Source organism: Rhinatrema bivittatum, chromosome 4 (assembly GCF_901001135.1).
Source record: "Rhinatrema bivittatum chromosome 4, aRhiBiv1.1, whole genome shotgun sequence".
Classification (NCBI taxonomy): Eukaryota; Metazoa; Chordata; class Amphibia; order Gymnophiona; family Rhinatrematidae; genus Rhinatrema; species Rhinatrema bivittatum.
Genome location: NC_042618.1, coordinates 256,820,111 through 256,847,212, shown reverse-complemented (window position 1 = coordinate 256,847,212; position 27,102 = coordinate 256,820,111). Strand labels below are relative to the sequence as shown.

The window sequence follows — 27,102 nt, the reverse complement described above, 5'->3', positions numbered from 1 at the left end:
CCCCCCTCAGCCATCTCTTTTCTAAGCTGAACAGCCCTATCCCTCCAGCCTTTCCTCATAGGGGAGCTGTTCCATCCCCTTTATCATTTTGGTCACCTTTCTCTGTAACTTCTCCAGTGCAACTATATCTTTTTTGAGATGCGGTGACCAGAATTGTACACAGTACTCAAGGTGCGGTCTCACCACGGAGCGATACACATGTATTATGACATTTTCCATTTTATTCATCATTCCCTTCTTAATAATTCCTAACATTCCTTTTGCTTTTTTGACTGCCACAGCACACTGAGCTGACTATTTTAATGTATTATCCACTACGACGCCTAGATCTTTTTCCTGGGTGGTAACTCCTAATACAGAGCCTAACATCGTGTAACTACAGCATGGGTTATTTTTCCCTATATGCAACACCTTGCACTTGTCCACATTAAATTTCATCTGCCATTTGGATGCCCAATCTTCCAGTCTCGCAAGGTCCTCTTGCAATTTATCACAATCTGCTTGTGATTTAATTACTCTGAATAATTTTGTATCATCTGCAAATTTGTTTGCCTCACTCATCGTATTCCTTTCCAGATCATTTATAAATATATTGAAAAGCACCAGATCCCTAAGGCACTACACTGTTCACCCTTTTCCACTGAGAAAATTGACCATTTAATCCTACTCTTTGTCTCCTGTCTTTTAACCAGTTTGTCATCCACGAAAGGACACTGCCTCCTATTCCATGACTTTTTAGTTTTCTTAGAAACCTCTCATGAGGGGCTTTGACAAACGCCTTCTGAAAATCCAAATGCACTAGTTCTACTGGTTCACTTTTATCCACATGTTTATTAACCCCTTCAAAAAAATGAAGCAGATTTGTGAGGCAAGACTTCCCTTGGGTAAATCCACACTGACTATATTCCATTAAACCATGTCATGCTCTATGATTTTGATCTTTAGAATAGTTTCCACTATTTTTCCCAGCAGTGAAGTCAGGCTCACTGGTCTATAGTTTCTGGATCACCCGTGGAGCCGTTTTTAAATATTGGGGTTACATTGGCCACTCTCCAGTCTTCAGGTACAATGGATGATTTTAATAATAGGTTACAAATTTTAACTAATAGATCTGAAATTTTATTTATGATTTCCTTCAGAACCCTGAGATGCATACCATCCGGTCCAGGTGATTTGCTACTCTTTAGTTTGTCAATCTGGACTACTACATCTTCCAGGTTCACAGTGATTTGGTTCAGTTCATCTGACTTATCACCCCTGAAAACCATCTCCAGAACCAGTATCTCCCCAAAATCCTCATTAGTAAACACAGAAGCAAAGAATTCATTTAGTCTTTCTGCAATGGCCTTTATGTTCCCTAAGAGCCCCTTTAACCTCTCAGTCATAACAATCCAACCGACTCCCTCACAGGTTTCTTGCTTCGGATATATTTTTTTAAAGTTTTTATTATGAGTTTTTGCCTCTATGGCCAACTTAATTTCAAATTCTCTCTTAGTCTGCCTTATCAATGTTTTACACTTAACTTGGCAATGCTTATGCTTTTTTATATTTTCTTCAGATGGATCCTTCTTCAGATTTTTGAAGGATGTGTTTTTGGCTAAAATAGCCCTCACCTCACCTTTTAACCATGCTGGTGAGTGTTTATTTAGTTTACTTGCTAATAAGTTATCAGAATGGTGAAAATGAAAAGAAAAGTGAGTTCCTTACCTTCTGATGCATCTGGATTCCTGTCTGTGGGGGACATGGATCGCTTTGTGGTCTGGGGAGAATTGACTTCATCTGCCTCCAATGTTGTGCCATTGGAGGCTGAAGCAGTAGCAGAAAAGTTGCAGGCCCACCCCAACCCCGGCACTCTAAATATCTGTTAGCCTGGTAGTTAGGAAAAGACCTGAGGATCTGGCTTCTCGACGTGGGTAGATTTTAAATCACGGTCTGACGACATCATTGTTGAGAACCTTGGAGGGAGCTGGTCCGTACAGTTCTAGCGGTGCAGAAGTTGTCTCTGCTGAAACACCAGGGAGTGGAGCTGATGCAAGATCCTATAAAGCTGCTTTACCACATGCTGGAATGGTGGACCTTTTACCCCAGGACAAGCAGGATGCTAGTCCTCACATAAGGGTAAGGTCACTGACGGAGCCCTATTGCGAGAAAACTTTCTGTCAAAGTTTCTAGAAACTTTTGACTGGCACTGTGTGGCCACTGAGCATGCCCAGCATGCCATGATTTTCTCTGCCACAGGGGTCTCTCTCTAGTCTTCGTTTTTCCGTGCTGCTGTAAGCATCACGGAGCAAGGAGCCCTGTGAATTTTCTCACAGACTTACTGACTGGAAAGTCATTGATTTTTCAAAATATTTTTCTCCCATATGGGATTTCTCTCACATTTCCACCGGCCTGTGAGAAATTATAATCTCGTTTTTACTTTTCAGTAAAAACGCTCTCTCAGAATTTTTCCCCTCTTTTCATCGACGGCTGTCGGGAAAAGCTGGCTACAGGATTTAAAAAATGTCCGGTATGTAATCGGACAATGTCTATAACAAATCCACACCTTGAGTGTGTTCTGTGTTTGGGAGATAAACACAATGTCTCATCCTGCCCTCAGTGTGCAGAGATGACTCCCAAAGGAAGAAAACTTAGACAGGAGAAGATGGAGCATCTCTTTCACCTTCAGCTTCTTCCTTCTCCTTCAACATCGACGAAATTGTCTCCGGCAGGAGTTTCAAAGATAGTTTTATTGAAAAAACGTCATCTGGAGGGATCGGGAGATCAAGCATCGCTATCGACTTCGACGGCATCAATAAGGTCAGTGGTCGAGCATAGGCCTAAACATCGGCACCAACATCGACACACACCAACTCTAGCGTCAACCTTCTCCCCGGAGGAACCGACAGCTAAGCGGCAGAAGCCTCAGGAAACTCCAATACCAACGGCGCCGGGGCCTACATCATCAGTTGAACCTCCACAGGGATCTGTGGAGGTAATATCAACACCTACACTGCCACCACATTCAGCTGCTCTGTCCACACCAGCTGTATCGCAGGAATTGTCTAATTTTATAAGACAAGCGGTGATCCAGGCCCTGAAAGAGCAGACACCTATTCCAGCGACTTGAACCGATGCCAGTACCTTCGCCGATGCCGGTGATTCCGCCAACACCAGTCACCATACTGATGCCGACAACTTTGTCGATGCCGGTTCCGATGCCCATGTCACTAATTCCATTGATGCCGGTACCTAAACAGATGACAACTGCGGAGACATCGACGCGACCACCGAAGACAACAACACCATCTTCGGTTCCGACACGTCACCATCGATGCCAACCGTGCCTGGGGATCCAGGAGCTTCAGAATTGGCACTATATCAGCTGTTAATGAAAAAATATCATAAACTGCTCGATTCTCTTCTCTCAAATCCACAGGAAGAACAACCTGAGGAATCACCTATTGATGATTCATTACCAGGACCTTCAGGGATTCCTCGACCACCTGCAACTTCCAAAACTTTTCCTCAACCCCAAGATCCATATGATACTTGGAGTGACACGTAATCAGACACCTCATCTGAAGCTTTTATGTCGAATCCATCCCCACCAGATCCAAGGAAAAAATCTCCTCCAGAAGATTTTTCATTCACATCCTTTGTACAGGAAATGGCTGACACCATAACATTCACTTTGGTCACAGAGCAAGATACCAGGCAACAAACATTGGAGGTGATTTAATTTGTAGACCCTCCAAAACAAGTGGTAGCTATACCAGTCCATGATGTTCTGCTGGATTTGCAACATCGTATTTGGGAACATCCATGCTCAGTGCCAGCTGTTAACAAACGAATGGACAGTGCATATTTGGTGCAGTCTGCCCCTGGCTACCAAAGGTCGCAGCTCCCTTACCAGTCAGTAGTGGTAGAGTCTGCGCAAAAGAAGTCCAAGAGGATTAGACCACATTCCTCAAATCCCCCAGGTAAAGATCACAGATTGTTAGATTCCCTGTGGCGGAAAGTCTACCAAGGGACCATGTTAAATTCTAGGACATCTTCATATCAACTTTACATGACCCAATATCAGAGAAATTTATGGAAGCAAATACAGGATGTTATTCCATCTCTTCCATCACAATATCAAGAACCAGCCCAAGCCATCATCCAAAAAGGACTGGAGGCGGGGCAAACATGAAGTACGTGCAGCCTATGATGGCTCCGAGACAGCTTCCAGGGTGGCTGCATCGGGGATCAGTGCCAGGTGTTGGGCATGGCTTAAAACCTCGGACCTCAGGCCTGAAGTCTAGGATAAATTAGTAGATCTTCCATGCCTGGGAGATAAGTTACGCAGTTAAAAGAGCATACAGAAACCCTAAGACAGCTTTCCTCGATCCCACAGGATCCACCTATGCACTCAGTTCGTAGGCCTCAAAGAAAAGATACTAGAAAACCATTCTATAGGCAACGACGGTACTACCCTCCTGCATCTAGAACCAGGTCTTCTAGACCACAACAAAGGCCTCAGCCCAGACAACCTAGGGCGGCTAGGCCTCAACCTACACCACAGACAGGACTTGCTGCTGGCTTTTGAGAACATTCCCAGAGAACACAGCCACCTCTCCAATCCTCAGCCATAACTTCCGGTAGGAGGTCGAGTATCCTCCTTTTACACCCATTGGGTTCAAATAACAACAGACCAATGGGTACTTGCAATCATATCTCGAGGTTACCAACTCAATTTCCTCTCAATTCCAATAGATTCTCCTCCAAGACCTCTTTCTCTCAGCGAAAATCACATACTCCAATTGCAAGACCAGTGAGCCTGACTTCAGTGCCGGGAAAAATAGTGGAAACTATTCTCAAGATCAAAATCGTAGAGCATATAGAAAGACATGATTTAATGGGACACAGTCAACATGGATTTACCCAAGGGAAGTCTTGCCTAACAAATCTGCTTCATTTTTTTGAAGGGGTTAATAAACATGTGGATAAAGGTGAACCGGTAGATGTAGTGTATTTGGATTTTCAGAAGGCGTTTGACAAAGTCCCTCATGAGAGGCTTCTATGAAAACTAAAAAGTCATGGGATAGGAGGCGATGTCCTTTCGTGGATTACAAACTGGTTAAAAGACAGGAAACAGAGAGAAGGATTAAATGGTCAATTTTCTCAGTGGAAAAGGGTAAACAGTGGAGTGCCTCAGGGATCTGTACTTGGACTGGTGCTTTTCAATATATATATATATAAATGATCTGGAAAGCAATACGATGAGTGAGATTATCAAATTTGCAGATGATACAAAATTATTCAGAATAGTTAAATCACAAGCAGACTGTGATATATTACAGGAGGACCTTGTGAGACTGGAAAATTGGGCATCCAAATGGCAGATGAAATTTAATGTGGACAAGTGCAAGGTGTTGCATATAGGGAAAAATAACCCTTGCTGTAGTTACACGATGTTAGGTTCCATATTAGGAGCTACCACCCAGGAAAAAGATCTAGGCATCATAGTGGATAATACTTTAAAATTGTCGGCTCAGTGTGCTGCAGCAGTCAAAAAAGCAAATAGAATGTTGGGAATTATTAGGAAGGGAATGGTTAATAAAACTGAAAATATCATAATGCCTCTGTATCGCTCCATGGTGAGACCGCACCTTGAATACCTTGTACAATTCTGGTCGCCACATCTCAAAAAAGATATAGTTGCGATGGAGAAGGTACAGAGAAGGGCAACCAAAATGATAAAGGGGATGGAACAGCTCCCCTATGAGGAAAGGCTGAAGAGGTGTTAGGGCTGTTCAGCTTGGAGAAGAGACGGCTGAGCGGGGGATATGATAGAGGTCTTTAAGATCATGAGAGGTCTTGAATGAGTAGATGTGACTTGGTTATTTACACTTTCGAATAATAGAAGGACTAGGGGGCATTCCATGAAGTTAGCAAGTAGCACATTTAAGACTAATCGGAGAAAATTCTTTTTCACTCAACGCACAATAAAGCTCTGGAATTTGTTGCCAGAGGATATGGTTAGTGCAGTTAGTGTAGCTGGGTTCAAAAAAGGTTTGGATAAGTTCTTGGAGGAGAAGTCCATTAATGGCTATTAATCAATTTGGGAATAGCCACTGCTATTAATTGCATCAGTAGCATGGGTTCTACTTAGTTTTTGGGTAATTGCCAGGTTCTTGTGGCCCTGGTTTTGGGCCTCTGTTGGAAACAGGATGCTGGGCTCGATGGACCCTTGTCTGACCCAGCATGGCAATTTTCTTATGTTCTTATGTTCTTAAGTAGAATTATCCACCCTTCTGAAAGCCAGGGCTGTAGAGCCAGTGCCCCGGTCTCAGCAGGGCAGAGGATTCTATTCCAGTTATTTCCTCATTCCAAAGAAAACCGGAGGCCTACGTCCCATTCTAGACCTCAGAAATCTCAACAAATTTCTGAAGTAAGAAAAGTTAAGGATGGTTTCTCTAGGCACCATGCTTCCACTTCTTCAAACAGGAGATTGGCTTTGTTCTCTGGATCTTCAAGACGCTTACGCTCACATTCCAATATTACTTCCTTATTGCAAGTACCTGCGCTTCATGGTGGGTCATCAACATTTCCAGTACAGAGTACTACCATTCGGACTTGCCTATGCTCCCAGAGTATTCACCAAGGGGTAGATTTTTTAAAAAAGCGCGTTCGCGTACTTTGTTTGTGCAGCAGGCGCAAACAAAAGTACGCTGGATTTTAGAAGATACGCGCGTAGCTTCTAAAATCCTGGATCGGCGCGCGCAAGGCTGCCGATTTTGGGCAGCAGGCGCGCGCCGAGCCGCGCAGCCTGTCTCCATTCCCTCCAAGGCCGCTCCGAAATCGGAGCGGCCTCGGAGGGAACTTTCTTTCGCCCTCCCCTCACCTTCCCCTCCCTTCTCCTACCTAACCCACCCCCCTGGCCCTATCTAAACCCCCCCCCCTTACCTTTATCCACGGATTTACGCCTCCCGGAGGGAGATGTAAATCCATGCGCGCCAGCGGGTTGCTTGGCGCGCCGAGACCCGACCCGTGGGGCGGTTCCAGAGGGCGCGGCACGCCCCCGGAACGCCCCGGGCCGGAGGCCACGCCCCACCGAAACGCCTCGCCCCGCCCCAAAACGCCGCGACGATCAGCCCCGCCCCGACACGCCCCCTTCCAAAAACCCCGGGACCTACGCTCATCCCGGGGTTCTGCGCGCACCGGCGGCCTATGGAAAATAGGCGCGCTGGCGCGCAAGGCCCTGCTCGCGTAAATCCGGGCGGATTTACGCGAGCAGGGCTTTTAAAATCCGCCCCCAAATGTTTGGCAGTAATAGCAGCACACTTGCACAAGGAAACTGTCCATGTATTTCCCTATTTAGACGACTGGCTCATCAGAAGTCAATCTCAACAAGGAGCTCTTGCTTCTCTCAATCAAACAATTACTCTACTTCACTCCATGGGCTTTCTCATCAATTATCAAAAGTCCCATCTCACTCCGTCTCACCTGCTTCAATTCATAGGAGCAGAATTGAACACCATCCTCTCAAAGGCCTTTCTACCAGAGGATCGGGCAGAGACACTTTCCCTTTTCGCAAATTCCATTTACTCAATGAAACAAGCTCATCAGTTTCTCACCTTGCTAGACCACATGGCCTCCACAGTTCATGTCACTCCTATGGCAAGACTAGCCATGAGAGTAACCCAATGGACTTTAAGATCACAATGGATCCAAGCCATTCAACCACTGTATTCTCCAATTCAAGTAACCCACCAGCTACGTCCTCTCTTCGTTGGTGGGTGAACAAGGACATTTGCGCAAGGGCCTACCCTTCCAACAACCAGTTCCACAGATAACCACTAACTACAGATGCATCCACCTTGGGTTGGGGAGCTCACATAGACAACCTCCAAACCCAAGGTACTTGGACAAAACTCGAAGCAACATTTCAAATCAATTTTCTGGAACTTCGAGCTATACGTTATGCTCTGCATGCGTTCAAGGACTGCCTTTCACACAAAACTGTTCTGATCCAAACGGACAACACAGTAGCCATGTGGTACATCAACAAACAGGGAGGTATGGGCTTGTATCTCCTTTGTCAAGAAGCTGCACAGATTTGGGGCTGGGCCCTGAACCACTCAATGTTCCTCCGGGCCACTTATCTGGCAGGCATTCACAATGTAGTGGCGGATCGACTCAGTCGTCAATTCCAACCACACGAGAGTGGTCCCTGGATCCCTCAGTAGCGACCAGGATATTTCAGCCTTGGGGACAACCAACAATAGACCTCTTTGCGTCACATCTGAATCACAAAGTGGACAAATTCTGTTCTCTACACAAACAGAAGAACCAGCCAGCCAAGGACACCTTTGCTCGCCCTTGGAACTCAGGCCTTCTATACGCATATCCTCCAATAACTCCCACTCATAACTCAGGATCAGGGTCGGTTGCGCCATCCAAACCTTCAGTCCCTTTCCCTAACAGTGTGGATGTTGAAAGCTTGATTTTACAACCACTCAATCTTTCAACTAATGTATCTCAAGTGCTTATAGCTTCACATAAACCTTCAACACGAAAAAACTATTCTTCGAAATGGAAAAGGTTTACTTTGTGGTGCAGGCAAAAGAGTATTGATCCTTTCACCTGCCCTTCTCTACTAGACTACTTATGCCATCTTTCAGATTCTGGTCTTCAGACATCATCTGTCAGAGTCCATTTAAGTGCAATCTCAGCTACCATAACAAGATGGGAGATGCACCAATATCCATACAACCTCTTGTCAGCAGGTTTATGAGAGGTTTAACTCAACTTAAACCACCAATTCAGCCACCAGTCACAGAGTGGGACCTGAATCTGGTCTTAACAAGACTCATGCGTTCTCCTTTTGAACCCATGAATTCCTGTGATCTTAAATTTCTCACATGGAAGACTATCTTCCTTATAGCCATTACATCAGCTAGAAGGGTTAGTGAGTTACAAGCACTTGTCACGTACTCACCCTATACAAAATTCCTACATGACAGAGTGGTTCTCCGTACACATCCAAAATTCCTACCCAAAGTAGTTACGGAATTCCACTTGAACCAATCCATAGTTTTACCCACATTCTTTCCAAGACCTCATTCTCACCAAGGAGAAACGGGCCTTACATACCTTGGACTGTAAGCGTGCGCTAGCCTTTTACTTAGACCTCACTGCAGTCCACAGAAAATCCACTCAACTCTTTGTATCTTATGATCCAAACAAGCCGGGTAAAGCAGTGGGTAAACATACTCTATCCAACTGGTTAGCAGATTGCATACAGTTTTGCTATGAAAAAGCAGGCCTTCCTCTCCAAGGGCGAGTAAAGACACATTCAGTAAGGGCAATGTCAACCTCAGTAGCACACTATCATTCAGTGCCAATCCTTGACATGTGTAAAGCAGCAACATAGAGTTCTCTTCACACTTTTGCAGCTCATTACTGTTTGGACAAAGAAGGGCGACAAGATTCAGCCTATGGACAGTCTGTCTTAAAGAACTTGTTTCCAGTTTAATCCCAACTCCTTCTACATCCAACCTGCTGTGATCTTCGGCTGCCTCATTTTCACCAATACTTCACAGTTGCTTCACTGTAAAATGACTCAGCCTCTAGCTTGCTAATCACCCATATGTGAGGACTAGCATCCTGCTTGTTCTGGGATAAAGCAAAATTGCTTACCTTGTAATAGGTGTTATCCCAGGACAGCAGGATGTAGTCCTCACGAAACCCACCCGCCACCCCGCGGAGTTGGGTATGTTACCTTTTATTATTTTATTTTTGCTAAAGCTTATTGCTACATACGAGACTAGAGAGAGACCTCTGTGGCAGAGAATATCATGGCATGCTGGGCATGCTCAGTGGCCACACGGTGCCAGTCAAAAGTTTCTAGAAACTTTGACAGAAAGTTTTTCCGCAATAGGGCTCTGTCAGTGACGTTACCCATATGTGAGGACTACATCCTGCTGTCCTGGGATAACACCTATTACAAGGTAAGCAATTTTGCTTTCTCTTACCAGACCTGAAAATTTTACTTTGGAAGCCATATGGCATGCCATAGAGAATCTGGGCAAGTCCTTTTCAGGAGAGTTTGTTTAGTTTCTAATCAATATGGCTCTTTGGCTCAGAAAATAGAGGGAGTAGAGACTGCTGAAGGAATGTGACCAGAGATTGGTTAATGCAGAGCTTATATCACTGGGAAACTATAGCAGGAAAATTATGTTCTTAAGAAAATCAATGTGATTTTGCATAATAAAAAAAAAAAAATTTGAGAACTTTGAGAATATTATGAAATGACAGAATCTTCAGTTGATTTTGCTGTTGCATCCGTCGGTCGCAGACGGCTGCGACCACTCTGCCTTACCTCTTTTTCTTCCCTTTCTCTCTCTCTGGGCAAGATGGTTGTCTCTGGTGCCGAGGGCCTCGGTGTTTCCAGACCAGCATGGGCGTCCCCATCCGCCATGCTCATTCGTGTGGCCTCCTAGGGCGCGAGTACACACATCTTTGACGCTCTAATACACATCATTGCGGGAACCTTGGGGGCAGCCCCATCGCATGACGTCAGGACCTCTGGGTATATCTAGCCTCCACTTCCGCTACCAATTTGAGTTAGCAAAGACTTCGCTTTGCTACTCTGCCTGCTCTAAGCTGTATGCTTAGACGCCACTTTCACGCTAAGGGCCTCGCTCCAACAGAAGCTCTAGACACCCGCTCCTCGGGGGTCTTTCACTTCCAACTTCCCTTCGGGGTCCTCACTAACCAAGACAACCGCTCCTCGGGGGGTCTTTTCTCTCTCTTCATTTCCAGGATATTGGACCATTGGGTACTCGTTCCTCGAGGGCCTATCTACTTCATATCCTGCACCACGGACCTTCGGTCCCACATTCTACCATCAGGAAGACGCTTTCACTCTGAGTACCTCTACGATCCGGCGCTCCAACTCCACCCACCAGCCGCAACGTTACCCGCACTGTGGGCTCCTGCCTATCGTGAACATCTGGGTGAGACTATACTTCTGAGCCTGTTGAGCGTATTGGCACTTCGTGGATCAGTGCCTTACCTTCCTGCTTCACCATCTATTTACAGCAGTACAATAAAGACTCTATCCATTCTGTGTCTGCTATCTGTGACAGCCTATTGCAGTGGTTCCCCATGGGGCTCCTCACTGTTGGCGGAGTCATTTCCATTGCGACCAAGGGTGCACAATGCCTCAAACACAACAATTTCCCTAAGTCTGGTAAAATTTCAGCAGAAGAAATATTCAAGATACTTGACTGAGATATTTAAAATTCTTCAAGACTCAATGCCATCATTAATTAACATTTTGTTTTATATACCGTTGCCTGTGAGAGAGTCTAAACATGAAGATAAGGGAGATTTTTCTCCCATATCTGGTAGTTTTGAACACGCAGCTTTTTTAGAAAATTTTGGTGGGAATTTGTGACTCGTGCCATGTTGATTGTGAATTTTAAATTGGAAAGTGATCATGCCTGGATATTGAAACTGGTTGCCCAAATGCTATTAGCTGCTAGGTTTATGATTGCAACCTTTTGGAAATTTATCCTAAATCTGGATCATTGGAAGGCACAAGTATATAATGTGGCAGATATTGTACGACTTCGATATCATCTGCAGGGCCAGTATTTTAAATATAACAATGTTTGGGCCATATACCATCAACATTATGGATATCAGTTTCCTGTGCCTATATAAGAGAGTATATTTATGTGCTGTCTGTGCATGCTTGCTTTTTCGTTTACTAATATGTAACCCTATGATTTTTTTATTTAATGTATTTGTAAACTTGTTTTGCAGCATTGCTTGTTATGACTGCTGTTAGTATGTTAACTTTTTGTATGCCGAAAAATGTATTAGAGTAAAAAAAATTGTTTGAGAAATCGAAGGTCAGAATCTTCCCTGACATTGCATAAAATACGCAAAAGCCGAGGAAGCAGTTATTGTTACTACATGTGAGACTGATTCAGATTAGAGTATCATTTCTCTTGAAGATTCCATACAAATATGTGATCAGACTTAAATAAGTGAAATGTTTACTGAACTTGCACAACTTTTCTTTTTTTGAGTGAACATCCTATTAGACAGGCTATAAGCTCTACTCCTGCAGGAGATTGTTTCTGTAGACTATTTCTTCTGATATTTTTTCTTTCTGGTATTATGCAAACAGGCCGGCACTTCCATTAGGCAAACCAGACAGAAGCGTAGAGCACTGATCCTTATGGGACACCAAATCGCCAGTGCCAGGCCCTGGTTGCCAGCCCAAGATATAGAGAGAGGCAATAACCAGAGCCTATCTCACTCATGACTGAAGACAAGGAGAGAAGACCCAGGAGGGGCTGAAGATGGGGAAAGGCCAGAAAGGGCCGTGGGCAGAGTCTATCCTGCCCATGGATGAAGGCAAGTAGAAGTGAGAGCTGTCGGCTGATCCCATCCCTCCCGTGGCCAAAACATGAAAGGGAAAGATCCGGAAATACAGCGAGTGGAGCCTATCTTACCCACAGCCAAAGACGAGGAGAAAGGGCAGCAGGTGAAGACAAAAAGAAGTGAGAGCCACGGGTTGATCCTCTCCCACCCATGGCTGAAAATGAGAAAGGTCCGGGAAAGATGCAGGCACGATGGATTCTGTCTGAGGCCAAAGATGAAGAAAAGAAAGGACCGCAGACAGAACCCCTCCTATTTATCCCAAAGATGAGGAAAAATAGCTCCAGCTGGAACCCATCTTGCCCAGGCCAAAGGCAGGAGAGAGACCTGGATTGAGAAAGCAAAGGAGGTTTTGTGTATGGGAGGAAGAGAGGGAGAGCTGGTAAGGTTGTATGTGGAGGAGGGGTAAGAAAAGAAGAGGGAGCCTGTAAGGTTGTGTGCATGAGAGTGAGCAAGCAAGGGAGCCTGTATGTTTATATATGAGTGAGAGAGGGGAGAGCCTGTGAGGAGGTGTGTGTGGAAGAGAGAGAGAGAGAGGGAGCCTGTGTATGTGTGGGAGTGAGTGAGAGAAGGAAGCCTGTAAGGTTGTGTGTGAATGTGGGAGTAGAGAGCCTGTGAAGTTTTGTGGGAATGTGAGAGTGAGAGAGCAAAGAGGCCTGTGTGTTTTTATATGAGGGAGAGCAAGAAGGAGCTGGTGTACATGAATGAGAAAGGGAGGGAGCCTCCTGAGGTTGTCAGAGAGAGAAGGAGCCAATGAGGTGGTAAGGCTGTGTAAGAATGAGAGAGCAAGGAATCCAGTGTGTGTGTATGCGAGTCAGAGAGGGAGGTGGTGTGTGCGGAGGAGAAGGTAGAGGGAGCATGTGTGCTTAAGAGAGCAAGGGAGCTTGTGTGTTTGTATATGAGTGAGAAAGAGAGACTGCCTTTAAGGTGGGAGTGGGAGAGCAAGGGAGTTGGTGTATGTGTGCGTGAGAGGTATGAGAGAGCAAAGGAGTCTATGTGTTGCATAAGAGGGGGAGAGAGAGAAAACCAGTGTGTGTGGGGGCAGTGAGAGAGGGAAGGAGGGAGCCTGTGAGGTTGTATGTGTATTTGGGAGTGAGAATGAGAGAGCAAGGGAGCCTATGTGTTTGTGAGAGAGAGGGAGGGAGTCGGTGTATGGGAGAGAGGGAGGGAGCCTGTGAGCTTGTGTGTGTGATAGTGAGAGAGTATGTGTATGAATGGGAGAGAGAATAAAGTTTGTGCACAATACCCACCCCCCACCCCGCTCGCTAATCAATGGCAATCTTGGGCACATGGAAATCAAAAGTTTTCTTCTCATTACTTTACAAAGAAGATGTATTTTTTGATGGATATTTTAAAAATGTATAAAAAAAGTAAAAAAAAAATCCTCTTATAATGATAGTTACTTTGGCCAAGTAGTTCTTTAAAAATCTCATTTAGCTAGCATCTTCATTTCTCCCTCCATCTTCTCTATCATCAGGTTGCAATTTTCCTTATTTAGCAAAACAGTTATTTCAATACAACCCTTAGCTTGGGAATCTTTACTTGTGTGGCTGTATTTGTTCCTGCTTGTCTACAGAAAAGCAAAGTTGCTTACCTGCAACAGGTGTTCTTTATGGACAGCGGTACAAATCAGCTGTGCTATTTACCACCCAGAAAAAAGATTTAAATGTCATAGTGGACAAGACATTGAAATCTTCAGCACAGTGTGCTGCGGTGTCAAAAAAAGTAAACAATGTTAGGAATTATTAGTAAAACGGAGAATGTCATAATGCCTCTGTATCGCTCACTGATGAGACCAGACCTTCAGTACTATGTTCAGTTCTGGTTGCCGCATCTCAAATCAAGATATAGATTAACTGGAGAAGGTACAGAGAAGGACAACCAAAACGATAAAGGAGATGTAACAGCTCCCCTATGAAGAAAGGCTAAAGAGGTTAGGGCAGTTCAGCTTGGAGAAGAGAGGCTGAGAGGGGGATATGATGATGGTCTACAAAATCATGAGAAAACTAGAACAGACAAATGTGAATCGGTTGTTTACTCTTTCAGATAATAGAAGGACTGGGGGCATTCTATGAAGTTAATAAGTAGCACATTTAGAACAAATAAGAGACTTTTTTTCACTCAGTGCACAATTAAGCTCTGGAATTCTTTGCCAGAAGTTGTAGTTAAGGCAGTTAGTTTAACTGTTTAAAAAAGGTTTGCACAAGTTCCTGAAAGGCAAGTCCATAAACTGCTATTAGTTAAGTGACTTAGGGAATAGCCACCGCTTTTTATTGGCATTAGTAGCATTGGATCTATTTAATGTTTGGGTACTTGCCAGGTATTTGTATCCTGGATTTGCCACTATTGGAAACAGGATGCTGGCTTGATGGACCCTCAGTCTGACCCATTATGGCAACTTCTTATGTTCTCCTTCCCATAATGTTGAAGCTTAGCTTGTGAAAACACTGAGGAGACTCGTGCAGCAACAGCTTTGCAGGAACATCTACACATGCTCAAAATAATTTCTAGATATTTCTGAGCTCTGAGAGAGCACATTCAGTGATATCACCACTTGTGTGGCTGATTTATCCTTGCCCTCCACAGAAAACACTTATTACAGGAAATTAGCTTTCTTTTCTATTTGTGAGAATTAAGTCTAGAAAGGTTTCACCCATCTTTTGTCTGAAAATGTGTCCTTTAGACATTACAAGAACAGTCTATATCATCTGGTATTGTCTTCCCAGCAGATGTCTGGGTAAAGTCATCTGTAACCACTAGCTCATGTACCTAGGTTATTGCTTTAAATCGATAAGCAAAAAGTCTCACCTTATAGATCCAAGTTTGTTTCCAGAACTATATTTGATTCTGAGGGCCAGTGAGCACTGGAGACATTGTAAAGGCCAATGTTCACAGCCCCTAGGAGAAAGGCAGTCCAGGAATAATTCCTAGTAACTGACTAAAGATCATGCTTATACTGGATTCCAAAATAAACAATGGTCCTTGCCTCTTAGTTTTAAAAGTCCTATTATTTTAATGAATTTTCTAAACAGGATTGGGGAAAAGGTATAAAAATGAGGACCCTCTCCATCACCATCCCCCTGCTGGAAAAAATAATAGATTAACTGAAAACATATGGTGTTTATATTGATATTTTGGATGTCATTTTTTTTTCTAGGTAACAAGTTATATCAGAGAACAGGCACGTGAGCAGGTTCAGATGCTAGTTATTTCTCTGAAGGAGGAGTTTTATTCTAAAGCAGATGCATTAATTGGAGTCTGTCCAGAGGTATAAACAAACTCGATATAAATGTATTATTTTCATGGTTTAGAGCTACTTTATAATGGCTTAATTATAACTAGAATTACTCCTTAATAGAGTAGATGTACTATCAAATGATTAGAAAAAATAAGCATAACCAAATGTAAAATTATTCTCTAAAAGTAACATTCAAATGGGATAGCACTGAGAGAACATATGTTCTGGTTTTGCCTACAAAGCAAAATTTGAACCATATAGAGGTTAATGTTCAAACAATAGCCAGTTACCCACCATTTATCCAGCTAACTATTTAGCTGGAAAAATACATATCTAGCTAAGTGGTGGCCACTGAATGGGACTGGATATTCAGCCATCACTGAAAAATTTGTATGTATTAATATTGTACATTGCTTTGGGTGATATTTTAAATCAGTAAAGCGATTCATAAATATTATTAAATATAAGTAGTCCTTATTTATCCAGCTAAGTGTAGCACTGAATATCAGCCTTTTAGAATTTAAAACATTTTATGCCCTACCTTTAACATTATAAACCACCTCCATGCATTTTGTATTTTAGTCAACGTAAGGAAAAAATACAGAATGGACATCTGCCCCATATATCTATACACAGTGGGGACAATATTCAAAGCCATTTACATGGGTAACTTGTGAGTTATCCATTTAAATAGCCAGATAAGAAATTCCCCTTTCTTTTCTGGCTAAAAGATAGCCAGATAAGTCTATATCTAGCTAAGAATTAGCCAAATAAGAAAGGGGCATGTTGGGGGTGGTCTGGGGAGGTGTCAGAGTTAGATGAATAACTTAACTGGCTATCTTCACTATTAGGAGTTAGCTGGTTAAGTTATCTGCTCAAGAGCAGGTCTAAAATTAACCGTGAGCGTGTTCCTAGATAACTTTAGGCTTAACCAGCTATAGACAAAAATAATTTAGAAGGTTAAGAGGAGTAGAAAGACTTTAAAAAAATAAAACAAAAGATTGCAGGCCTACTGGCCCTAGCGTCCCCCACCTGAGATACAATGCTTTGCCCTCCTGTGTAGTTTTGTTAAAACTACATGGCATGGCCGGTCCCAGTCTCATACCTCCCACCCCGCTTCCATATTCTGTCAAATGATTTTAAAAAATTCTACTTTCCAGGGGCCACTCCTCCTTTCCCCCCCCCCCTTCCCCCAACCAGTACCTTCCCTGTAACTTTATTATCCTTTATTTTTCTGCCTGGATTGTGTTAGCGGCCTAACACAAACCAGGCCCAGGGCTTCTGCTGTTGCTTAGCAGCTACACTGGAAGTGTAGGCTTCTAGCATTGCTCCAAGCACTAAGCTTGAAGCTTACACTTCCAGCATAGCTGCTAAGCAACACGGTATGCTGCTACCCCGATCCGGGCATAAAAATAAAGAATAATAAGGTAACGGGAGTGTATGGGTTTGGATTGGGATTGGGGGGGAGAAGAGGTTGGGGAGCTCCTGGAAAGTATTTTGTTTTTTAATCATTTGACAGGGCAATGAAGCAGGGGAGGGGGAAGGGGTGAGACAGGGACTGGCCATGGCATGTAGTTTTATCAAAAGGAAGGGGGTATTTTTATGGGGGAGAGGGTGCTGCAGGCTTGGTCCAGCAGGGCTGAGCATTGAATCGGGTGGAGGATCTTAGGGCCGTAGGCCCGAGATGTTTTGATTTGGGTTTTTTTTTTTAAAATACTACCCCTCTTAACCAGCTGTATTCTTTTTGAATATAGCCATTTAAGACTAAAGTTATCCAACTAATTGTAACTGGATAACTTTATAACTGGTTATCTTAAAAATCTGCCCAGTTAGGCTGAAAGTTATTGGCTGCTATATGCTGAATAACTTTAATCAGGTATATTCAATAGGATGTTTATCCCACTAAATATCCATGACAAGTTATCCAGCTAACTTTAGCTGGATAACTTAACTGCTCAATATCTTGCTGAATATGCCCCCTCAGTGTGTGTTTTTTCAAAAAAGAAGGATGCCAGTATGCAGATAACAGGGCCGTCCTTAGGGGGAGAGACAGGAGAAATTGAGGTAACCATCTAGTCCCACCCCCTGCAATTGGATGTAGGGTTCAGTCACAGCATGATCCTCCCTCCTGCTGACAGGAGGATAAGAGAGCAGCACTTTTATATATATGTTGGTACCTCTTCTGCTACTGTCATGGGATGGGACAAGCATCAGTGGGGGAAAGAGGTTGAAAAAGAGAGAGGCATACTAGTGCTTTTCTCTGTTCTCTTTCTCCCCTACTGCTTTTCTCAGATTTAGAGTCTGTGTTGTCATGACAAAATATGTACGTGTTACCAAAGTAATATATAAAATGATTAACGAAATAAAGAAGAGAAATATATAATAGTTCTAATAACAGTATTAAAACTACAAGTACAGAATGGTTAATCGTATGGACAATTATCAGGTTATGGTGCTGTTCTGTGTTGTCCCTGGTCATGGCATGCAGGTCCAGTGCCCCATCTCTGTTGGCTAGTACCCTGCAGAGAACATTCCTATGCTTTCTGCTCCATCCAGCCCCTCCTCTCCCAGGCAGTAGCCTACAGAAATTAGGAGGAGAGGGGTGAGATAGGAACAAACAGAATAAAGCAGAGAAAAACTATTCTGATCCCCAATCCAGCCCCTTACCTCCTGTTTTCCTCCCTCGGAGCTGATGCAGAGGGGAAAAAATAGATGATGGTACTAAGTACTATCAAGTATCGGTAGAAATAAAACACTGTATGTATCTATATGTGTGTGTGTGTGTCTATATAAATTCATTGCTATTTACATACAAACTTTATTAGCTTGCTTTCTTTTGGGATGATAAAACAGTTTGTAAATTCCCTGTGTTGAGATTAGTTTAACTGAAGTTTGCCTGTGAGGAAATGGCATGAAACAGGACATGAGAAACAACCAAAGGCATTTACACAGGTAGAAAACTATTAACCCAGATAGAATGCCAGTTTTGAGAATTGCCCCTGACTAAGCAGTTAAAAGTACATGCACTATTTCACATTTTCACATCATCCATAATTTTAGCCGCGTTTAGAAGTGACGGTCTTGAGGACATGTTTTGGGCAGGATTGGAAAATAAGGTACGTAGATTACATGTTCAAATCCGTGTGCTTTTTTCCATAGAAATTTGAACTGCACAAAAAGCAGTTATAAAGTCTCATAGGTAGTTTATATCCATGGCAATTTTCAAAGATAATGTACACACATACTTCCTTTTTGAAAATTAGCTACAAGATTCATGGTTACAAAGAACATTACACATAGGTGGGACGTATGAAAATTGTTCCCATTATGCTAATAGGCATGAAACATCTTTTAAAAATTTTGCTTTTAGTAATTAAAAGAATTTTAAGACAACTCAAACAAAATGAATCCAACAGCTGAGTCTTGGATATCATTCTCGAAACAATTTGTTACGATTCCTCCTGTGGTGCAGCTACAGGAGGCATCTTACCTTTTTCTGGAGGCCGCTCCGAAGCCAGGGCCTCGCCTGAGCAATTGTCCGGATCCTGCTCCACGGCCTGGGAGGCCTTCGGTGTTGTTCGAGGCCTACTCGAGGCCTGTTCCACTGTGGCCTGGATGCTCTGGTGTGGGCCACACCCTTCTCCTAAGGGGCGGGCCCATGGCTCCCCTCCACTCTTATAGAGCCAGCGAGGGACGGCCCATGTGGACTCCTCCCAGGGAGTTGCCTGCTTCTGGGCTATAAAAGCCTTGCTCCAGCACTCATGCTTTGCCTTGCATTAGAGTTACACCTCTCTGGATGTCTCCTCTTCCAGCGCACCGTCAGGCCTCCGTATTTGCTTCAGCTTGGTGTCCATGTCTTGCATGCCCTGATGTTTCATGATGTTCCTTGGTGTTTGTTCCTGACCCTGATATTTTAACTTGCTTCTGACTGCCAGTGTGCAGTAACCTGCTTCTGACTGCTGGTGTGCAGTACATTACCCTGGACTGCTTTGTGCAGCATAATTCCTTTCCTGCGCTGGTTCCGCTCCCGCGGATGTGGGACAGGGTGGTCCGTGACCAGACCATTCGTACTGGCTGTGTAGGGTGCCCTGAGGGATAGTTTCAAGGTCTGAACATCCCTGCTTGTTTCAGAGTCTACAGTGTCTTGCTTTAGAGTCTACGTCTACAGTGTCTTGCTTTAGAGTCTACGTCTACAGTGTCTTGCTTTCGATTCTATGTCTACAGTTTATGGTTCCCGAGTCTTCGTCGTCTGTTTGTGAATCTTGGTCTGCCCCCGCCCTGAATCCGGCCTGCTGCCTCTTGCCATCCCAGCGGCAGGTCCGAAATGGCCAGGAACGGTCGGAGGACTGTTCATCGCTAACACTCCACATGTTGTTTCCAGAGGCATGCAGGTCCGGCTGGGGGTCGGGCCCACGCTACACCTACCCTTGGTGCGGGATCGTGCCAGAGGCCCAAGGGCACACTCTCTCTAATGGGGACCGCTCTCCTAGCGCTTCCCCGGTAACAGACTGAGGCCATGTGCCCGGTGTATGTAGTCCGGTGTTGGGACTTGCTTGTTTCTGCACCCTGAAGTTTTGTTTCTGGTTTTCATCTCACGACCTGCTGGAGGCGCCAGCTTCCGCCATTTTGTACGACCTGCTGGAGGCGCCAGCTGTCTGGTTTCCACGACCCGCAGGAGGCGCCTGCATCCAGACCATCTGCTCTTTGTTTCCAGGATGGAGTTCCACGACCTGCAGGAGGCGCCTGCGCTCCTCCTGATGTTTTTGCCATGGCCTGCTCCCAACCTGGATTCCCCCCCTTGTTTCCTGCTTTTGCTCATTTGTGCTGTCTTCCACTTGTTGCTCGTTTGAGCTGTGTGCGGGTTGCGCTTGTTTGTGCTGTGTGCGGGTTGCACTTGTCGCTCCCCGTTCACGTGCTCCCTCTTGTTTTTTTTTTTATGTCGGTCTGGTGATCACCGGTCGTGTGTTCTCTTGGTCTCGTGTTATCTGGTTTTGTGTTTCTGGTCCTTCTGAAGGGGGGGACCCCTTTGAGGGGGGGTACTGTTACGATTCCTCCTTTAGCTGCACCACAGGAGGCATCTTACCTTTTTCTGGAGGCCGCTCCGAAGCCAGGGCCTCGCTGAGCAATTGTCCAGATCCTGCCCCACGGCCTGGGAGGCCTTTAGTGTTGTTCGGGGCCCACTCGCGGCCTGCTCCACTGCAGCCTGGATGCTCTGGTATGGGCCACGCCCTTCTCCTAAGGGGCTGGCCCACAGCTCCTCTCCACTCTTATAGAGCCAGCGAGGGACGGCCCATGTGGACTCCTCCCAGGGAGTTGCCTGCTTCTGGGCTATAAAAGCCTTGCTCCAGCACTCATGCTTTGCCTTGCATTAGAGTTACACCTCTCTGGATGTCTCCTCTTCCAGCGCTCCGTCAGGCCTCCGTATTTGCTTCAGCTTGGTGTCCGTGTCTTGCACGCCCTGATGTTTCATGATGTTACTTGGTGTTTGTTCCTGACCCTGATGTTTTAACTTGCTTCTGACTGCCGGTGTGCAGTACATTACCCTGGACTGCTTTGTGCAGCATAATTCCTTTCCTGTGCTGGTTCCGCTCCCGCAGATGTGGGACAGGGTGGTCCATGACCAGACCAGTCGTACTGGCTGTGTAGGGCACCCTGAGGGACAGTGTCAATGTCTGAACCTCCCTGCTTGTTTCAGAGTCTACGTCTACAGTGCCTTGCTTTAGAGTCTACGTCTACAGTGTCTTGCTTTAGAGTCTATGTCTACAGTGTCTTGCTTTAGAGTCTACGTCTACAGTGTCTTGCTTTCGATTCTATGTCTACAGTTTATGGTTCCCGAGTCTTCATCGTCTGTTTGTGAATCTTGGTCTGCCCACGCCCTGAATCCGGCCTGCTGCCTCTTGCCATCCCAGCGGCAGGTCCGAAATGGCCGGGAACGGTCGGAGGACTGTTCATCGCTAACACTCCACATGTTGTTTCCAGAGGCATGCAGGTCCGGCTGGGGGTCGGGCCCACGCTACACCTACCTTTGGTGCGGGATCGTGCCAGGGGCCCAAGGGCACACTCTCTCTAATGGGGACCGCTCTCCTAGCGCTCCCCCCAGTATCACAATTCTTATGCTAGAAAGAATCATAGCCTTGCTTTAATAGATTAAAGAGCAATAATATTTTGTAAGCTATGTATATTCCATTAATGAAAGTCAGGTTAAGACTGGCAATTATCAACTTGGTCCTTAACCTTCCCATCCAAATTCAGACTTGCAAGGACAGAATGGTGAGAAATGTAAGCCAAAACAATCAAGATATTTTATGGCTTACAATTTGACCTTCTGTGTTAGCGTGAAAATAATTTTTTATAAGCATTTGATATTCCGACTTTTCGTAAAGGTAGGCCCAAGGTGGAATACATAAAGTAACAAGGCATTGCATTCATAAGTTATGGATCCGTGCAGATATGATAGACAGATATGACTTTGTTACTGCAATGCCTTTGTAAACCATTGTGATGTAATTACGAATGACGGTATATAAAATCTTGTAAATAAATAAATAAATAGATCAAGTAGGGTAGATGAGGTAGGAATAAGGATGTGAATGCTTTGGGTACGTGTGTGTGTGTGTGTGTATGTGTGTATATATATATATATATATATATATATATATATATATATATATATATATATATATATATATATAGTTGTATGTAAAAGCTTAGACATAGAACTGTTGTAGTTAAGAAAAGATCTGGAAGACCAAGAAAAATCTCTGATAGAACTTCCCAAAAACGACTGCAAAAAAGACCCCACAGGTCACTGCAAACAACTTAAGTAATTTTCAAAGGAGTTACTTATATAAATACAAGCCGTAAAGCCCGTTAAAACGGGCTACATCCCTCTGTCTCTCACCTCCCCCTCATTCTCTCTCCCCTCACTCTTCACCACCCCCCTCCCCCACCCACTCCTCTCCACCCTCCCTCTCCTCTCACTCAGTCCCCCCTCTCCCTCCCTCCCACTCACTCAGTCCCCCTCTCCCTCCCACTCACTCAGTCAGTCCCCCTCTCCCTCCCTCCCTCCCTTCACCCACCTCCATTTCCTCCCGGCGCCGTAAGCGCGACTTCCCGCAACCCTCACCCGGCTCCATTAACTCCTCCCGCTCCTGCCGGCAGATCTCGGGGGGGGGGGTCACTCCCGCGCGCGCGGCAGTGACCCCCCCGAGATCTGCCGGCAGATCTGGGGAGGAGAAGTAGCGGCAACCGCGCGCGCGCGGTGCCGCTACTTCTCCTCCCGCTCCTGCCGGCAGATCTCGGGGGGGGGGGGCGCGGGAGTGACACCCCCCCCCGAGATCTGCCGGCAGATCTCGGTGGGGGGGCGCGGGAGTGACACCCCCCCCCCCCCGAGATCTGCCGGCAGATCTGGGGAGGAGAAGCAGCGGCACCGCGCGCTGCGCGCGGCGCCGCTGCTTCTCCTCCCGCTCCTGCGGCCCCACCGCCATTTTTTTTTCTGATCGACATCCTTGCCCGCACATGCGCAGTAGAGCTGCGCTCTACTGCGCATTTGCGGGCCGTCGGTCACAGGCCATTTATAAGGTAGATTAACATACTATCGTAGCAATTTTCAAAAGCCACTTACGTGAGTAAAAGGCACTTACGTGAGTAACCCAGTTTTACTCGAATAACTGCTTTTTAAAATCAGGCCCTTAGATTGGGATAGGGAATTACTTACAGTACCTTAATGTAATCTGCTTTGAAAGTGCTTGAAAAGCAGAATTAAAAAAAAAATCAACTGCTGAAAAATTTAGCTGACACTGGTAAAGTTGTTCACAGCATAGCCAGCATTGCTTACACAACAATAATCTGCAAGGGAGAATTATCAGAAAGAAATATTTTCTATGACTTCGTCACAAACGTTATCATCTAAAATATGCAAATCAAAACCTTGAGAAGCCTGAAACTTTGTAGGGCAAAGAACTTTGAAATGATAAAACTGTTCTGCCACAACCACCAAGATACTGTAACTTAAAAAATGTTTGATAGTTAAAATTACTAGCTGGAAGCATTTATATTCCTGCCCTGCTCTGTGTGAATTATCTTCATTTTCAAAAGCTTGAATAGCTGCTTATTAGAGCCCATGGTTGAAAGAAGACAGAATAATTAAAACCTGAGAGGTTAGAACGGTTAGAGTGTTTGTTCAGCTGTGGCATTGTCTTCACCTGACTACTGAAAGACCTAACAAGTCAATCAACTTTTTGACCCTTATTGTCACTTTTCTAGAATGTGAATCCTTGCAATCTAGTTTGCACAAGCATGTACTAGGCCCCAACAGGTGGCAGCTGACAGTTTGCAGGCTGTGGACTGGATGGGCAGGGTTCCGGCAGAGACAAAAAGCAGGCCAAATCAGGGCTGGCAGGCAGAGACGAAGGCAAGCTAAGGTCAGGACAGCCAGCAAGCAAAGTAACATCAAAGGACCAATCAGGGTTAGCAACAAGAAGTCAGTTCAAAGGTAAAGCAAAGGTAGGGACGAGGACAGGCGAGGAGACAGCAGCAGTGCAAGCCAGATAGATGGCAAGGACTGGTATGGAGACAGGAACAGGTAAACAGGCTTGTATATGAGCAGAAACAGGAGACAGGATCAGGAGTGACTCCATCTTGGCAGAGGAATCCCAGAAGAACCTGTTGCTGAGATTATGGCTAGGTCACAGAGATTTCTTATATTTCAAGGCAATGATGTAGTCATTAGCCAGTGTGAAAGAAAATACTGACTGCAGGTCCTATAAGGCTCAGGGATTACAATCTGGCTCCTAGTCAGAGCCATTAGATGCCACACATTGCAGGGAGCTGTCGGAGGACTCTACAGCCAGAAAGTGCTGCTGGGGAGGTATGAAATTTTACACTTATAAATGAGAAATTGCTACTTACCTGATAATTTCCTTTTCCTTAATCTAGACAGATGGATTCAGGACCAGCAGATATAGACAGAGCAAACCAACGTCACAATATATATACTCATGCAGTGACATCAACCTGCCAATATTCTCTTCAAAAGCCAAACTGTGGACAGACTAGGAAAACTTGATTAATAACAGATAACCATTTCTATACTCAACCAGCAGGAAACACTGAACTCAGGCAAAGAATATATGAACACTAATCTAGGGACTGGATGAACACTTACCAGTAACCCCTGGAACTCGTAGCCACACAATCATTCAGCACCCAAGGGCAGGAAGCTGAATCCAACTGTCCACCTTAAGGAAAAGATAAGTAGTAATTTCTCATTTCCTAACACCTAGACCAGAGCTTTCCAAACTTTTCATGTTGGTGACACACTTTTTAGACAAACATAATTTCGGGACACAGTAATTCAGTCTACTAGCAAACCAGAGGTTAAAGGTTAAACGAACAAAATGTATTTCGACAATTTATGTATGTTTCCTTAAATATATACATAATAAAATGTTTCACGACACAACCTACCTTGTGAAAATCTTTCATTTATATTAAAAATATATAATATTCCAAGATTAATGTTATTGTTATAATTTATGAGTAACAATAATAAAACAAAGTTATTGTGTTATTCAATTTACCTCTTTAATGAGATATATGAGCTTGATGGGATGAGCACAGCTTTTGAATATTTGGTGTTAATAAGAAAGTCCAAAGGGTCTTCTGCGTAATTTTAAAAAGCTGGCCAGTTTCACACTATAAAATTATTTGATAGCCTCATTCAACTAATTCTATATGGCTATGAGAGTGAAGACTGGAATTTATAGGAAGGGACAGAATGTCAATATAAATCCTGCACCTCCAGTTCTGTAACTCTGTGCATCCACTGAAATTCTCCCAAACAATGGAGCTTGAATGTTTCCCTTACAGCTCATCATACTAAAAGATGTTTTCAAATTCTGGTGTCACCTCACAGTAACAGCAGCACAAACACCTTCCACTGCCAGGCACATTGTGAACGAAAATAAAACCTCGCAAAAAAAAAAGACACTCAAAATCTATACTGCAATCCCATCATAACATAACAGTAATAACACCAAGGACTCAAACAACAATAACCCTACCTGTGAAAAAGCAAGGGTAAATATTATACTGGGTCCTAGAATACCAATACACCACCTACTGAGGAAACAAAACAAACCCGATTGCTATAGATCCCTATGCTAGCGAATTTCTCATCATGGTCACACACACAGAGCAGAGACAGACCCTCACCAAATACAGAATACAAAATAAAGGCGCACAAATTAGACAAAAACTGAAATGGAAACCCCAAGAAGCCAGACTCTGTGTATTAATAATGGAAAAACAGAACCACCATTCCTCATAAAACAAATAAAATCAAGAAACATAAAGCATCAGTTATAATAGTAAAACCATACTAATAAAAGAATATTTTAAAACTACTGATAAATAGAATTTCTATTCATTAAAATCATATACATTTTTTACAATTTCCTAAACACCAATAAAATATTTCAAAACAGCACATATATCAAATAACACCCAATAATTAAAACTAATAAGGATTTTAAAAAGCCCCTGCTGTCCATACGTGGGAGCTCTTGATTTCCAGTTACCCTGATATTGTCAAGGATTAGGAGGTTATCCTCTCTCTCTCACACATACTCACATTTCCATTCTCTCTCACACATATACTGTCACATACATACACATTCATGCTCTTATACCCACCATAACCTCTCGCTCTCACAGACACTGACACACTCTCAAGCTCTAAGACACTCTCTCTCCCTCCACACACACACCCCCCACACAAACTCTTACTCCCCTGGATTTTCTCATACATACTCTGTCTGGCTCCCTCACATATACACAAACACACACACCCAGGCAAGCTCCCAGTCATTCTCACACACTGAAACTGACCCCCAGGCAGGCTTCCATTCAATTTCACACCACGCCCTCAGGCATGCACACATTCATTCTCACACACACAGACCCCCAGGCAGGCACCAATTCATTCTCACACACACATACACCACACACAGGCCGGCACCTATTCTCACACATACAAACCCCAGGAAGACACCCATACATTCTCATACACAGACACACCCTCAGGCAGGCACACACTAAAGGCAAACCCCCTCTCTTTCTTTTGCCAGCAACCTCGGAGCCTCTCTCATTCCTCTGCTGCCACTGTCACTGCTGCCGCATGGCTATTGGGGAGGCGCTGATTGCTGCTATTGGCACTGAAGCCCATTCTGCTGCCTTCTCTGTGCAGGCCCCGTGGGTTTCCACTTCCTCCATGTTGATCTCGTACATTGTGAAATCAGCATAGAGAAAGTGCTACTCTTGCACATTACCAAAGATTACATGTGCCAATCAGTAAAAAGTAATTTATTTCTTTTTTTTTACCTTTGCTGTCTGATCTTAGTTTTCTAATCGGTTGGTCACAGGCTTTTTTGTTCCACCTC

The 27,102-nt window shown here is 44.4% G+C and overlaps 1 protein-coding gene across 1 annotated transcript in view; it reads left to right on the top strand.

Moving 5' to 3' along the window:
* SMC1B (structural maintenance of chromosomes 1B) overlaps positions 1-27,102 on the top strand; it is a 941,781-nt gene that overhangs the window by 891,321 nt on the left and 23,358 nt on the right. The window contains 1 exon segment of the mRNA XM_029600056.1: positions 15,581-15,691. Within this exon segment, the coding sequence (XP_029455916.1) occupies positions 15,581-15,691 (111 nt within the window).